Here is a 16,615-nt window from a genome sequence, read left to right as displayed (position 1 = left end):
AGACAACCTAACAAAACGGGCTGGCGTAAGGCACTAAGGTGCCGCCATATAGCCTCCTCAGTGGTAGTAAGCCTAGATTAGTCGGCACACCACGTCTCTTTGTTTATGAGGCGTACAGCCATATTATATGTGGTTACCCAGACTTACCTGGGCCTCATCATCCGGCTCCACCCGCCTACAACGCAAGCCCGGAAAAGAACCCGCCACACGCAACCCAGAACAATCCGTAAGTGTCCCTGTGTTTGTTTAGTGAGAGTGTGTGATGCATGTATCTGAGAAGAATGTTCTAACTGCCGCTTACTTCTATACACGACGGGTGCTATTTTTTGTTGGCCTGCATCAAGCATCGGAGCGCCACCCGTGGCGGCAGCAGAAAGCCAAGAACAAGGAGCACAAGCAGGGCCGGCCTATGCATCCACACTGATGAAGACACAGGGCATGAGTCCCCCGTCCACACTGCCACAGATATACACGCTAACGCCGCACACGCCCCTTAATCCACGCCCCCGACCACCACCACAGAAAGCCACCCCAGCTGCCCATCGTCACCTCATATCTTATGAGGATGCCCCTATCCATCACCCGGGCAAGCGCCCGGTATGGAGAAACTAGCAAAAACCCCACCCGGGAGTAGTAGCAGCAGTAGTATTAGTTTTTTTTGTGGAGGGAGGAGAAACGCATTGAGGTTCATCGCAGGGACAGCCGTAGTGTGGGACTTGGTGGATTTTTTTTCTAGACCACCCATATCCACTTAAGCTTACCATGCCGCGTGGCTATTGTTTCGCTCCGGAACTGCGTTAGCATTACTTCAGGGCGGAGCTACCAGGGATACTATCGCTTCCCACAGCATTAGTGAGCAAGCTTGATTCTATTACTAGAGGTGCTGATTCTCACGAGTCCTGAAGAGGACTTGTGGTCCCTGAAAATTTGCACCACTAACACACCCGTATCTAGCTCTCTTACGTAGGCTGCAGTCTTTGCAAGAGCCACTTAATGCTTGATGCTTCCCCTGGCTGATAAGTAAATGTACTTGGAGCAGCATGGGTTTGCATGGATCTATACTGCTACCAAAGGCCTTTATTGCCTTAGATGCGTTCTGAATAGGCCTTTTTTTGGCCTCTTTCAGCGCTCTTCTAAGTAGAAGGCAGCTACCACTGCTGGGTTTGTGCTTGTCTGTTGTGGGACGGAGGAAGCACTGTGCTAGGCCTGGACACTCTTATTTTTGGTGGTTGCTGTAATGTATTGATTATATAGGAAAACTTTTACGTGTATGATAGCGCGATGTCTCAGTCAAAACCTTACGCCAGTGATAGACAAGCGACGAGACATAGTATTGTCAACTGGCCTAGTGCTCGCATCGTGATAAACAGTTACTATTTGTATTACCTTTTAATTACCTTTAATAAATATTCATAAAATATACTGTATCTGCTGATTTGTATTTACATGTATAATAACTGGCGACAAGGATGCAGGACTCAAATACAGTAGAAAAAAGTAGTTGATTTTTATATGGATAACAAAAAAAAATAAATAAAAAAAAAGTTTGGCGTGGGTGCAAACTCTCAGTGAGGAAAAGATTGTTGAGGAGTAAGTAGCACGGAATAGTGAGTGCGAGTTAAGTGAAAAATTTGATACGTTGCGAGAAAAACTAAGAAAAATAGTATAAGACGAACTAAAAGAAGAAGAAGAAAATAAAGCAGAAGACGAAAACGAGCGTTACTCAGACAAAAATAAAGTAGATGACAGAAGCGGGTGCGACTCTGAAGACAATATGGCCTGTGAAGGAGTTCGTATTGAGTTTAGCTTGCAGAAGGACAACTGGAAAAAGTTTGTGGAAAGATTAGAGTTATACTTTATAGCTAAAGACGTTAAAGAAGAAAATCAAGCAGCACAAATGCTTACACGGCTGGATGAAGATGCTTTTTGTTTGATTAAGCAATTAGTGGTACTGGAAAAATTAGCTACGAAAAAATTGTCTGACTTAACGAAAGCTATGAATGAGCACTTGAACCCGAAGCCGTCAGAATTTATGGAAAGGTGCAAGTTTAACGTAGCTAAATAGGAAGTTTATAAAAGTATAGCAAAGTTCGTGGTGAAACTGAAGAGATTAGTAACTCATTGTAATTTTGCTGACATTTTAACGGTATTAAGGGACCAATTTGTAAGTGGATTAAAAGATCATGATACAAAGGCAGCACTGTTCCGCATAGACAAATAAACTAACGATACAGCATTTAAAGAAGCAGTTGCAAGAGGAGCGGCAGAGAGGAACGCTCTAAAAATGTTGCCAGTATTGAAGCGTAAAAGTGTTAAAGATAAAGTGTTTAAAATTCAAACCAAAACAAAGTCACGAAATTGGAATGCGGAGAAAATTCAACGCAAAATTCTGAAAAACATAGTACGGCGAAGGGAGATTATCAACACCAAAACAAACAGCAGGAACACGTCAAGCGAGAAATCATTTGTTATTGCTGTGGGAAACCAAACCATGTGGCTAAAGAACGTCGTTTTAGGATCCACGAATGTCATCAATGTGGTAAAAGAGGACATTTAGTTAAAATGTGTAAGAAAAATCAGACCGAATCATCGCTCCAGCAAGTAAAAAAAATGCAGGGAGACGACGTCGCAGAGGAAGCGCCGACACCTGATCACGAGCAGGACTTTCTTAAAATTTACTCGAGCGATACGGATAAGTATGTAAGGTATACAAATGCAAATGAGTCAAGGCCTATGTTTATAGCATTACTAGTAAATGGTAGTACGATTAAGCTAGATATTGATCCATGTACTCACGTTACAATTATTTTGGAGAATCGATATGATAAATTTTTCAAAAGTTTGAATCTTAACGGAACGAAAAGAATATGACGGTACAATAGCAAAAAAAAATTTTTTAATTGTTTTGTTTCTAAGGGTAAAGGACCGGAGTTAGTGGTAAGATACTGGTTGCATGCGTTCGGATTACGGCCATTCAAAACTCGAAACCGAAAATTTAGATTACTTGAATAAAATTAACAGCGAATCTAAGGCAAAATACTTTTACGATGATTATTGTGCATTATTTAGTAATTCGCCGGGAAAATACAATGAAAGTGAGTCAAAAATTTATTTAAAGGACAATGCGCGACCCGTCGCTTTAAAATGCAGGCATGTAGCGCACGTGTTGAAGCCTCTCATGGAAGAGGAGCTAGATTGATTAGTAAGCTTGGGCCATTTAGAGCCAGTAGAAATAAGCTAGCGGGTAACACCTATAGTGACGGTATTTAAAAGTAATGGTAGCGTTAGAATATGTGGGGACTTCAAGCTCACACTAAATCCTCATATCATTGAAAACAAATATCCCCTGCACATGACAAATGAAATTTTTTTAAACCTTCTAAACGGCACTCTTTTTTCCGAGTTGGACTTAATGCACGCATACATGTAGTTCCTCATTGACGAAGAAAGTTCTCAGCTTCTTACAATAGTAATGCACAAAGGTCTTTTTAAATACAAAAATATTCCAGAGAGTGTCTCACCAGCCCCGGTGGATGTTCAGCGGAAAATGGACGAATGTTTACGGGGAATGAATAACGCGGTTGCATATATTGATTATATATATATATCTTAAGTAGCTCAGAGATGGAGCACGTTACAAACATTCAGAAAATGTGCGAAAGACTACTAGGATGCGAATCAAGAGTGAAAACAGAAAAGTATAAACTTTTACAAGATAAGATTGAAGTGTAAGGTTTTGTTATAGACAAAGATGGCTTACACAAGTCGAAGTCTAAAATCGAAGCCATGATAAATGCGCCGCAGCCAAAAAATAAAAAAGAGTTAGCTTCATTTTTAGGCCTAGTTACGTTCTACTCACGATTTTTGGAAAATAGAGCTGAAAAATTAATGCCGTTATATGCTTTATTGAACTGGACAGAGTTTAATTGGAATCGGGATTGTGTGAAAAAATAAAGTGATATCGCCATACTAGCACATTATGACACAAAAGAGAAAATTTTATTAGCATGCGATGCGTCAGATTACGGAATATCAGCGATACTATCACATAGTAATTCCGACAGGATCGAAAAACCAATTGCATACGCGCCTCAAAAGATTCAGAAAAAAGAACTCAACAGAACAATGCTGGAAAAGGAAGCAATGGTAACAATTTTTGGCTTCAAGCGTTTCTTTTGAGTTATTTTTGGAAAAGAAATTATTCTTAAAACTGACTGTAAAACGTTGCAATTGATTTCAGGTCCACGAAAAGGAATACCTATCACGGCAGATAACCGGTTGCAGCGTTGGTCATATTATTTGGCGGGATTTAGATATACTATAGAAGATGTGAAATCGGAACAAAACGCAAACTGCGATCCATTATCTAGACTTCCGATAGATAGCAAGGCAAGCGAAATCATGTTGTTACAATTAAATACCAATTTTAGCTATATTGAATTTTTCTATAAAGAAATACAATCAATGGATCATGAGATACTAGCAGCAGAAACGAAAAAAGACTTAACGATGGTTCAGATAATGAGGTATGTGTTAAGCGGACGGCCAAGTAATAAAGACTTCGTAGATGAAGAACAAAAATATATTTAAAAAAAATTAGAACTGTCGGTTGAAAAGGGATGCATGTTTTGAGGTTTTAGAGCTGTTCTTCCGAAAAGCATGCAACCCTTAATACTTAGAGAACTTCATTCTCACCACCTAGGGGTAGTAAAAATTAAAATGCGTGATCAAGAGTGTAGTAGCCAGGAATCGATTACGATATAGAATCACTTGTAAGAGCATGTAAGATATGTACTATAGAGCACAAAAGACCACTACACACGCCATTGACTACATAGCCCTGGCCGACACGCCCATGGGTCCGCATTCATTGTAATTTCGCAGGGCCATTCCATCGTAATATGTTCTTGATTGTAATTGACGCTCACTAAGTGGCTGGAAATAATTCATTTGAAAAACAACATGAAGGCCTACAGAGTGGTCGGAGAGTTTGAAAAATTATTAACACGTTTTGATTTGTCATTGCAATGCGTTACGGATGGAGGTTCGCAATTCAAAAGTTAAGAATTTGACGTATTTCTCGAGAAAAACAAAGTGAAATACTCATACTCCCTGTTACATATGCTCGCATATCTATATGTATATCAACCTAGCATACACGGCGCGTGTGCGCCGCCGCTGGCCACCAGCGATAGTCATACATAGTTGTATGGATCAGCGCGGCCAGATCAGATTAGCGTGAATCGCCAAGTGTGTACATCTCGATCCGCCGGCTCTCATGTAACTTGACTGGACGAATATCTTATCATATACCTAGTGCCTATTCTCATTATTGTCGCCAGACTACATACATTACACTCCCCTTCATACCATCCAGCGACTAATGGAGTAGCTCAGAATTTTGTGCAGACGTTTAAGAATAAGGTCGAAAAAATACTTTAAGGGGGTGTGAAGTTAGAAATGGCGATAAATATGTTTTTATTCGACTACCGTAGCATAGAACATTGTACCACGTGCCGAAGCCCGGCTTATATTATGTTTGGGCGAGAATTAAAAACGCATTTGGACGTATTGAGGCCTAACTAAGTTTCAGAAATTGACGTTTAACAACGTTGTCAAATCTCTAATCACGCTAGCAAACGTAAAGTAAATGTAGCAGTAGGAACTGACGTTATGATGACAACTACGAGGTTAGAAGTAGCAAGAGAATAGCAGCCAAAGTGATTCAGCAGAACTCGCCCTCAACCTCTACGATCAGAATGGACGATAACATAATTCATAAGCGTCACATTGATCAAATAATTTAATGAAGTATTATAATAGTGTGCACTACGGCGCTCACCTCAATGGTATACGTCGTGTATTCATCTTTTAGGCAGCGGAAAAGTTGTAATGTGTTGAATATTGATTATATAGAAAAACCTTTACTTGTATGATAGTGCGATGACTCAGTTAGTCAAAATCTCGTGCGAACGATAGCCAAGCAACGAGACAGTGTATTGTCAACCGGCCTAGTGCTCGCACTGAGATAAACAGTTACTATCTGTATTACCTTATAGTTACCTGTAATAAATATTCATTTGATAAACTGTGTCTGCTTATTCGCATTAATATAAATAATAGTTGCATCTTCTACATTGAAAGCATATCTTGGATTTATTTTCTTTATTACAGCTGCCTGAAACATGTCCATATCCCCGGCATTTGTAACATTTCATTACTTCAATTCTTCGTTGGATTTGGCAGTTTACGAAGCCGACTCTTAACCTGCCTTCACCTCTTCTTGTCTTGCAGTTGATGGTGGTTTACCGTTATTAACGCCAGCCTCTGTTCTCTCATTTGGTTTTAAAAGAGCTACTTTAGGCTTCTGGCTATTAGGTCCAAAAGTCTTAACAGAAGCCTGTTAGACCTCGTCTTCCTCGACGATTAGTGTCCAGGTCTCGGACTTCTAGTGTTACTTTTTTGGTGCTTATTTTGACAGTTTCCTATCCAGCTACCGATTTTTCAATTTGTTGTGAGAATGCAATCGCATCATCTACACCTTCATCTTTTATAAGTATGTCTCTTTTTTTCTGTGACAACACTTTGGACTGCAGGATTAGCCTTCTCAGTGCTGAAGTTTGCTTTCATTGACTTCAGCACCTTAGCAAAGTCAACGTAACCATCTTCACTAATACAGTTGTCGTCACGTCCACTCTTTTCTTCTGGCCTATTTTGTCGTCCAGGAGAACCTCTTCTTGTTTGCCTTTGCCTGTTTTCTTTTTCTTAGAAGACATGGCTTGTTGGCGTTTCAGGGCTGTCTGGTGGGCTCCTGTTTCTTTTAACTCGCTTTGTTTCCTTAAGGGCAGTGTTCAGGGTTTTTTTTTAAACATGCCGTCGGAAATTGTCTCGCCTTTGTTCCCTGTACTTCAGGGATTTAAAGGACTCCTTCTAAACTTTTGTAAATACTCTTTTTTCGAACAATAAGCCTTGTCTGATTGCCTGTGCTTCTTTACGGTGTTAAAGCGCAGCTTGGAGACCATTTTTCACAGTGTTTCCCGTGATTCCGTACTTATCATTAATTGCTTTTAGCGTCTCTTTAATTTCTGTTGTTGCCGATTGAACTTGCTCAGTCTGTTGCTGTCGCTTTACTCTAAGCTCAGCATCCATATTTTCCAAAGAGGTGAGCTCCTCTTTGGCCTGGTTGCTGAGAACTGTCACGTTTCTGTCCTCACTGACGTTACTGTCTATGCTTAAAAGGCTTCCTCTTCGTCCTGTATCTGTAAGAACAGGCCATGAAACATTTAATAGTCCCTGTTGACACACGTCTTTGTGCCCTCCTCCACCCCTCCCCCCAGAATCTGTGGGGCCAGCGGCAGTTACCCGGGCTTGCACCGAATCGGAACTGCCGCTGGATTATCTCAAAGAGGTTACCGCCTGGGGTACTAGTTGAACATTGACGTTCTTCATTTTTATTTTTCTTAAAATCCTGTTGACTGGTGAAAGCCAACACTCCCCTTTTTTCCGAAAATAAGTGTCTGGAAGGGATGAAAATCAGTGCAGCAGCCCACTTCGTTGCCAAAGATAGTCGCCACTTGCTCGGGCCGGCAGGAAGTTGCGACTTTCCTTCAGTCCCACCCGTGGAGACTGCTCTGGTCTTGTGTAAGAAGTGTGAAAGTAGTGATTGTGTGTATTGTACGTACATATTGGTACACTACAAGAATCCCAGCAAGACGAGTGGCAGGCACTAAATTCCACGAGTGGCGCAGACAACCCGCCAATACGAACTGGCGTATACAATGCACTAAAAGTGCCACCATGTAGTCTCATTAGTGGTAGTAAGTCTAGATTAGTCAGCCCACCACATTTTTTTTGGTCATGAGGCGTGCAGCCATATCAGATGTAGTTACCCAGACTTACCGTAGTAAGCAAGTGGAAAGTGTACCCACGGGCACAAAGTTGCACTTTGCACCCTTGACACTAAAGTGTCTTTCTTACATCTAGCATAAACGTACTACAACCGTGCCTTTTAGATGCGCAAGTTGTACTTTCTGCCCTAGGTAAGAACTAGGTAGTAGGTATTATGTCCTACTTAAAGCGTTTTTTTAACGTTTGGGCGTTTAGTGCACTCTCAGTAGGAAATATAGGTTTAGTACCTGGTGCGCATCCAACCAGGGCAAGCACAAGCACAAGCCTGGTACTTACCCTGATGATATGCACCACCAGGTACAAAAACTACTATTTTTGTTCTTATAACTTATCTTTTGTTGTGCTGCTTTATTGAAGTTTAATAATCATTATTATTATTATTAATCTTATTATTATTGTTGATATTATTATTATTATTATTATTGTTATTATTATTATCATTATTATTATTATTATTATTATTATTATTATTACTATAATTATTATTATTATTAGTATTACTATTATATTATTTACTTGTCCAACTTTTCGTACCGCATCAGTATTTTCAAAACACAAGTTTTTTATTTTTTTTATTTTGTCAACGTAAGTGATCTTAATTTCATCAACCTTTTTTAGTTTTGCGTTATGGACTTTATAGTTCACCTCTACTATTTCATATAATTCTTCATACTAAGCATTTTAATCGTTAGTATCAACTACTTTTTCAATGTTTTTATCTTCGAAATACTTCTTTTTTTTTGTGGCATCGAATGTAAAGTATCTTTTTTTCTGTAGAGTCTATATCGTTTTCTAAATCTGTCAACCAGTAAGTGCCCTGGGTTATGTGAGGATTGGTGCTTGCGTTATTATTTTATTTATTATAAATAATTGAAGCGACTAATAAGCGCCCCGGGTTATGTGCGGATAGGCACGTGCGTTATTTTTTTATTTTATCTAAATAATCAAAGCATCAAGTAAGTGCCCTGAGTTATGTGGGGATAGACACTTGCATTATTATTTTATTAATTATAAATAATCAAAGTGACGAGAAAACGGCCCGGGTTGGGTGGGTACAGGCGCTTGCCTTATTATTTTATTTATTATGAATAATTGAAGCGACTAGTAAGCGCCCCGGGTTGTATGGGGATAGGCGCTTGCATCATTATTTTACATATTATAAATAATCAAAGCGACGAAAAAAGTTGACGAGGGCTGTTTAGACATTTTTGGATCATTCCCTGTGGTTTCTGGCGGTTTGGCCTCTTGATGAGCCATGGTAGCGTCAGATTCTCATGTATGTGTTCTGATACTTGGCTCTCGTTTAAAATCTTGGCGCTTGATGTACGGCCCGACTTTCACTTGGAAATGGTCTACAGAGTTGTCAATTAATGCATCGATTTTTTTTTTTTAGCTTATCGTCTCTCTTACGGTGGTTTTAAATGTGTTTATAAGGTACTGAGTCATGCCTATGTTCTTAATTGGTATACTCTTCATCACTTTGAGACTATCTTTGTGTATTAACCACCGTTACAGATCAGTTGTGTTTAGACGTTCTCATGTTCAGTATGTTTTGTTGTAACTCAATTTTTCTACTCAATATCAGCTACTAGAAATTCCTCATGTTTGGTTTGTTGGCTTTTTTATTTTCTACTGGAGTGTCACAGTGTGCTATGACAATTTCTTTTAAGTTATTTTATTTTTCGGTACTGTCAGAAAATTTAAAGTTTTTTCTATGTAGAGTATCTAATTGACATTTCTGAACTCTGCGTTGTATTTCTGACGATGCAGTTTTAGTTGCAAATGATGTTCTTGTTAGTTTTATTCCTTCCTCTATATATTGTATTTTTCGCATATACGTTAACTTATTGTATATTAGGCCTTGTGACAACATTTTATCCTTGCTACTACTCATTTCGAATAGAAGTGCTTTTTTTCTAATAGTCTGTAGTGTCGGCTTATGCTGTTTACCTCTGTCTGTTACTTTAAATTTTTCCCTAGTAATCATTTCATCCGTCATTGACCGCTCTACATTAGAATCAGCATCACAGTATTTGTTGTCACCTATTATATATTCTTTTGACTCCACCTGTCCGCGGTGTTTCTTACTTTTTACTTTCTTGCCCAACTCATCTGAATCAGATATTTTGATTTTATCCTTCTTGTCTTTGCTAATTTTTTTTTCCTTTATTCTCGTACGAACCTTACACACAAGTTCAGGCAGTGCATTTATATCGCCGTATCCCTCTCTCTCTCTCTTGCTCTTTGTTGAGTTTATGTAGCTCTCGACGCAGCACGTGATGATGCGTCTGGAGCTTTTTCTGTTATGCCAAGTCGATACACGACAGCAAATTCGTATCCTCTTAACTATACCTTTGATCTCGTAAATTGTAGATCTGATTTTTTCGTTGTGTAGAAATGTTTGAGTGGTTCGTGGTCTGTAATTACAGTAAGTTTACGTTCAAACAAGTAGTGTCGAAGTTTCTCTTTCGCGGATACTATGGCTAATAATTCCTTGTCATATGTTGGATAGCGAAGTTTAGTTGCCTTAAGCATCTCTATGTGTGCTCGCATGGATGGTATTTTCCTATTTCATATTGGCTCAAAATTGCGCCTATTGCGTAATCTGTTGCATCAGTTATTAAGAGAAAAGGTTCGTTTATTCTAGGAGTTGTGAGTACAAGCTTACTGCACAGAGTGGCTTTCAATTTCTTAAATGTTCTTCAATTTCTTCAAGATATTGCGGTTTCTGCTTTCTCTGCTATCATCAAAACAGCTTTTGGCGGGCCTTCTTTGTTGTACTTCGCTCTTAAATCCGATATTAGTGATATTCTTGAACTACACCCGACTTACCTTAGCCAACACGTTATGCCTTACGTATATAAGGAACTCGCGAGTCGCGGGAGTCAAAACTAGACTAAAACTTTAGAGGACAGGTGACAGATGTAGAAAGAGCCATTTTTCCTCTTGATGGTGAGTTTTTATAGCGTCAGAGCGAGTAAAAAAGGCCTTTGATTGAATTAGGTCAACCAATGAGCAATGTTCTTGCAGACTGCGTTGACAGCAAAACAGGAGGCTTGCACGATGAAGTTACATGTTATGATTTCATGTATTAGGAAATAACAGTGCAACAGTACCAATTGCATTTTCCTGACAAGTGCGATTGAGTTTTTTGGGTCAGTGATGATGAAAGCTCGCATCAGTAATAAGAGAACGCCGAATATAAGTTCAAGTGTAACAGTAAGTTTACAAATTTTGAAATTAATCCTTTTGACGATTTTACAATCAATTTTGAATATACTGACAGAATGTGTTAATTACAAATTTTAAAATTGGTATACGTTATCGGAAGTGGAAGATCAATGTGCAAGGAAATTATTCATTAGTACATACAATACGATTTATGCATTTATACATGTAACGTACAATTTCAATACATACGTGCATTCTTACAAAGAGGCTGGTTGTATTATATGTCAGCATATTATGAAACATTCACCTTAAAGCTATTACACACACACCAATAAGTGACGTATAAGCTCCTCTTGTCATATGAGATTACTATATATGCACAATACGTCTTGTCTGAATTTGATGGACGGATAGCGTTTTTAGTAAGTAATATGATTCATCTGTATCAACTCGGGATGTAACATTACTACTGTCCCTATCGTGCTACGTGCACCGTGTGTGATGCCAGTTATGAGGACTCTATCTTTGCTATCTATACGCATGTTTTATGTGAGGTAGCTTTCATTCATGATCCATACATCGGCTTTATATATCTGCAAAGAATTTCGCTCAGCTTCATTAAAATTGATTTCTGTATAGAACTACAGATGGTGGTATGTATCCTGCACTTGATAAGTTTACTAAACGAAGAGATAGTTCCATATTTTTATTTATTTTTTTCTCTATAATCACAGGGCTATGAGTTGTAGGCTTTTTCGTGCATATATTACCTTCATGTTAATTTTCAGCTGTTTAAGGAGCCTGCTCAAAGTTTGATTCTAGCAATACTTTAATTTTCTTGCCTTTCGTGTGCTTTTTCTTGCACGATTTTTTTCTCTAGATTTATCTCTGATGCATACTTTTTCTGACTCCGTCGACTTCTTTTCTTCTTCAGCTACTTTTCTCTTACTCTGTGCTGTTTACTTTATATCTACTTTAAAGGCCTGCTCGGCGCTTAGGGGACATGGCGATCATCGTGAGAATTTGAACGCTCCTTACAAGAACCATCTATTTTGCTTCTGGATGTATTGTTTTTATTATTATTCGGTGGGTCCTCTATCCTAATAAGTGTAATTCTTAATATAATTTTGGTGATTGTATTTGCCATTATTTTATCTATTATCGTCGTAATCATCGTTGTGATTATTATACTTGCTGTTATTATAATTGTCCCTATTACTGTGAAAATTATTGTTTCCATATTTTTTTCTTCCATACCCACTATTATAGTTCAAGTTATCGGTATTGTAAGAGGGTATATTATATTTATGCCGGTTTTTTGGGCCTCCTATCTACTGATCATAGTTATTATAATTATTGTTATATTGTTGCTTGTGTACATCGTTGCGGCTTATTTTTCCGTTCTCTACATCTCTTCTTCGAAAGAAATATTCTTTCATATCATGACTTTTTCGTTGGTAGTTACAGCAGTTTTTATTCTGAACTTTTAAAATATTCTGAGTTGGCCGTGCTGGTGAGTCACATACTTTTACATCCGGATTACGAATTTTCTTATTCATCGCATCTGTTACTAATTTGATACATGATTTAATTGGATGTTTATTATATTCATTGCAGTATTAGCTTGATTAGTAATCGTTATGTGTCTCACCACGTTTTGGTATGTATGTGAAGTCTGTTTTATTGTGATTACATATAAAGTCGTTTAAGGAGTTGTCTTTGGTTTTAATCTTTCCTCATGTTTTTCGACATCTTTGAACCCAAAAAAGTACGTTACACGTGTAATTGTATTAAAATACAATTTGACATTATACTTACTTTTTTTCTTTCCTAAAACAAACCTTAATTTCTACCTGGACTATCTTGTGTTTCTTTTTTTAGATGTAAGAATCCAAACAATGTGTTCAGTCTGTTAAGTCAGTACATTATTTAAAATTTTAAAAAGTAGTAAAAATTGTGAATTATGGGACAAAATCAGCAATGAAAGTAAAAAAAAAAAAAAAAAAAAAAAGCTCTTGAAAAGAAAGGAGCTTAGAATACTTAAAGAAAAAAAAAACTTTAAATAATACAATATAAAGAGGCTATGATTAGGAAATTTAAAAAGAAAAAAATTTTGAAATTGCTTAACTTAAGTTTAAACAGAAGAATTGACTGCATCAATTATAAAAGAAAAAGTTTTGGACTTATTTTTTGTACTGTTTGTTTCAGGGATTTAAATCAAAATATTTAATAGGACAACAAATATAAACAATAACATAATAAAAGGTACTAAAGATTATTTTTACAAAATTGAGGTTTTCAAGATTGTTAGGTTGATAAATAATAAAAAAAAACAAGTTAATAAAAAAACCTGTTAATATGGATAACCTTTGTAAAGTAGCTTAGTTGTATGCAGGCAGTGGTCTTATGAAACGTTTGAAAGATTAAGAGTTACTAGAAGTCTACGAGACAGCAAAGGTATTATCTTTGTTTGAGAAATCAAAGAAATATAAAGTTAAGAGATATGTAGAATCTTGCTTTTTCTACCTGCATATAAAACTTACCCATAGTCATGAGTTTAATCAAGAAAAACCAGTTGTGGGTCTCGGGACCCCCAGCAGAAGTGACACTTTCAACTTAAATGTTATTGAACTTGGCATAATAAAAACTAAGAAAGTTGAAGTGCACCTAATTTCAATAGATCTTTAAGAATCTCATATTAAAATAGTAAAAATTCTAATATTATCACGTATTCGAGCACGTGTGTGCATAGAATACATATACCTTTATATACTACTTACGTTATAATTTGCGCATTCTAAGTATTTTCATGTTTGCTATGATATATGTAATACATGTACGAATTGTTGGTCATATAATGTAGAATAAAATAAAAATTTTCACTATATTGCGACGAAAGAAGGTACTTTTAGGATAAAAATTCCTCCTATTTAGAATTAATATTCGTGCATGTGATATAACATTATATATGTACAATAAATTCTTGTTGAAATCTTTTTATCCGACAAATAAAATTTTTTTTTAATTTTGCCTACCATAAAAGTAAAATAATCCACTATATCTTCTTGAAATTCTAAAATATCTTATTGCAATTGTTTCCTTTTTTCCTTTTAAACCCCGGTGCAAAGTTACGGCTTGGCCTCAGTCGCTTACAGACACAATTTTTGCCTTATGATTAATCGGAGAGCTCTTGGTTTTTGATAACTTTTATACTTCTCCTACTTTTGCCTAAAACGTATTTTATTTCATAATTTTTTTTTCTTGTTTCCATAACCGATTTATTCGGTTCCAGTTATATATTACATGCTCATGATTAGATAGTTAGATGTGTTGGATGACTTGTAAAGTCGAATGCGTTCAGTTTGTAATCGTCTGCATCTGAGAAAGGTACAGTGTACTGAAAGAGCTGTTACGTGTTGATATTCTTACATAAATAAAAGTATGAAGATTTTTTAATAATAAACGTAAAGTTATTGTGTTCATTATTTCCTTTACAATTGTTAAAAAAATAAATTTTTATCACGTAAAAACTACAACAATCAATTGTTATTAAAAAGGTTGTAAGTCACAAACTATTGGATTCTAAGTATACTGAAAAAATAAAACGTTTATTTTTAAATGAAAGTAGAACAGTAGAAAAACAAAGTCAGCAATAGGAAAGGTGATGTATTACAGAAAAAGTGACTTCGTAATATCTGGAGCTTATGTTAGAAAAGAAAGTAATAGCAACAAAAAATCTAAAAAGAATTGCAGCAGCAATAATGGTATACGGTCTGAGAGAAAGAAAAACTGAGTATTAGGCGTACTCTAATAGCAGTGGATAGATGATAATCTGAAAATAAAATAAATCTTTAAGCAGTTTCAAACATTTTTGTAGCATTATTTAAATATGTAACTACTGTGTACAACAACTCCAATTAAACTACAGTTTGTAACATTTTTAATTAAACCATAGCTTGCTCATTACTTTTACATTTCTACTGTTGTTTATGTATTAACTACGATAAAATTAACTGCATGTACTGGCAAGTTAATTTGTAAAAATTTGTGTTTTAACAAAAAAATTTTTAGCTTTTCGGTTTATTAATAATTTAACAATGATCACAACTCAATACATAATAAATAAATAAGAATTGAAGTGTGTGTAATTATTCAGGTTGAAAAATTTGAATATTTTGTTTTTATTTGGCTGAAGGCAAGTTTTAAGTATTTTTTTATTTTTCTATTTCCAGAGTTTAACATCTGTAAAAGATTTGGGTAGAAAAAAAATTGATGTCCTACAATCACTCCAAAGGCTTGAAGCATTAGAACTTGGGGAATGCTCAGATTTTTCTGATCAGTTTGGAACTATCGTATTAACAAAGTTAAAGAAACTAGAAAAGTTGCGACTTGAAAAAGGTCAAGGAACTTGCTGTACGTTTGATATTCTAGAAGGTATTTCTAAGATGCAAAATCTCACTCAATTGGAACTAGTGAATTTTGATGTCAAAAATGGGTTTGATAAATACTTAGCCGCTTGTAAGAATCTTAAGAGACTTCTTATAATACCTACGTACGTATCTCAATCAGCAACGTCTAATAACATGATTCTTGGAGGTGTAACGCAATTGTCGAATAACTTAACACATTTTGTTTGGGGCGTTACGCAAGAACTATTGAAAGTAACATTACTATTCGTAGATCAATGTAACCAAATGAGCAAACAAATCACAGGAGACTCAATACCAGTATTAAAGCCTGTCCCTTGTTTAGAATTGATAGAGGATTTGGTAGGAGAAAGAAATTGCTCCAAAGGTTTGTCATAAAATATTTTTAAAAAATGTATATCTTTAATAGTTTAATTTCTATGTTTTTGTAGGTCATGAAGAAAAATCCAGTTCAAGCAATCCACAAGTAGAAATTCTACCATTACCTCATTTACAGAAGCTTCTCTTAACTGCTTTGCCGAAGACTCGTGTTAAAATTTTAAAAATTCCATTTTACGCTACATGGAGGCAAAGTATTTCGGATAGCACTTCTCAATAATAGAAAAAACATACGCCGCAAAAAAATTAGGATTTCTATTTTTTATCACTTCAGTTATTTTAGCATAAAATTATTTTATCATAAGATGTTTTTCCACAGTATATAATTTGTTCTTAATTAAATAGCTCGACTTTTTAAAATAAAAAATATGCATTTTTTTAATCGTCCCTAAATACCTTTTAATTTTGTTTTTTTCGCAGGATAACCAAATGATTTAATAGCCTATTTTCACTCATTTACTATCGTAATTTTAGTACTATCTGGAACATTCTAATTAACTACAGCTATCGGCACTGACAAGTTATTGATACATAAAATATAGACAAAACAAAGCACAAAAAATTGGTTATTACTTTTTCAATGGAAACAACTTCGTTTGTCAAGTAAAATTAAAAATTTCTCGAATGTCATCAAAAATATTTTTTCATTAACATCATTCAAAATAATTTTCTCTTTGAATTTTCAAAAATTCTCTATCTGAAGTTTAAATCATTAAATACATTATTTGATA

General features: G+C 36.0%; 1 protein-coding gene across 4 annotated transcripts in view; it reads left to right on the top strand.

The window, feature by feature from the left end:
- LOC106645143 (uncharacterized) overlaps nt 1-16,226 on the top strand; it is a 420,078-nt gene extending 403,852 nt beyond the window's left edge. For all 4 annotated transcript variants that reach the window (XM_089592349.1, XM_089592350.1, XM_089592346.1 and 1 more), the window contains 2 exons: nt 15,312-15,873; nt 15,938-16,226. In XM_089592349.1, the coding sequence (XP_089448475.1) occupies nt 15,312-15,873; nt 15,938-16,104 (729 nt within the window). In that variant the 3' untranslated portion in view covers nt 16,105-16,226. The remainder of the gene's footprint in view (nt 1-15,311; nt 15,874-15,937) is intronic.
- Nucleotides 16,227-16,615: the final 389 nt, after the last annotated feature.

The sequence above is a fragment of the Copidosoma floridanum genome, unplaced genomic scaffold (assembly GCF_036245765.1).
Source record: "Copidosoma floridanum isolate Cflo_tuat_1 unplaced genomic scaffold, Cflo_Japanese_pri ptg000016l, whole genome shotgun sequence".
In the NCBI taxonomy this organism is placed as follows: Eukaryota; Metazoa; Arthropoda; class Insecta; order Hymenoptera; family Encyrtidae; genus Copidosoma; species Copidosoma floridanum.
Note: the sequence above shows the minus strand (reverse complement) of the source record. Positions and strands in the feature narration are given on the sequence as shown.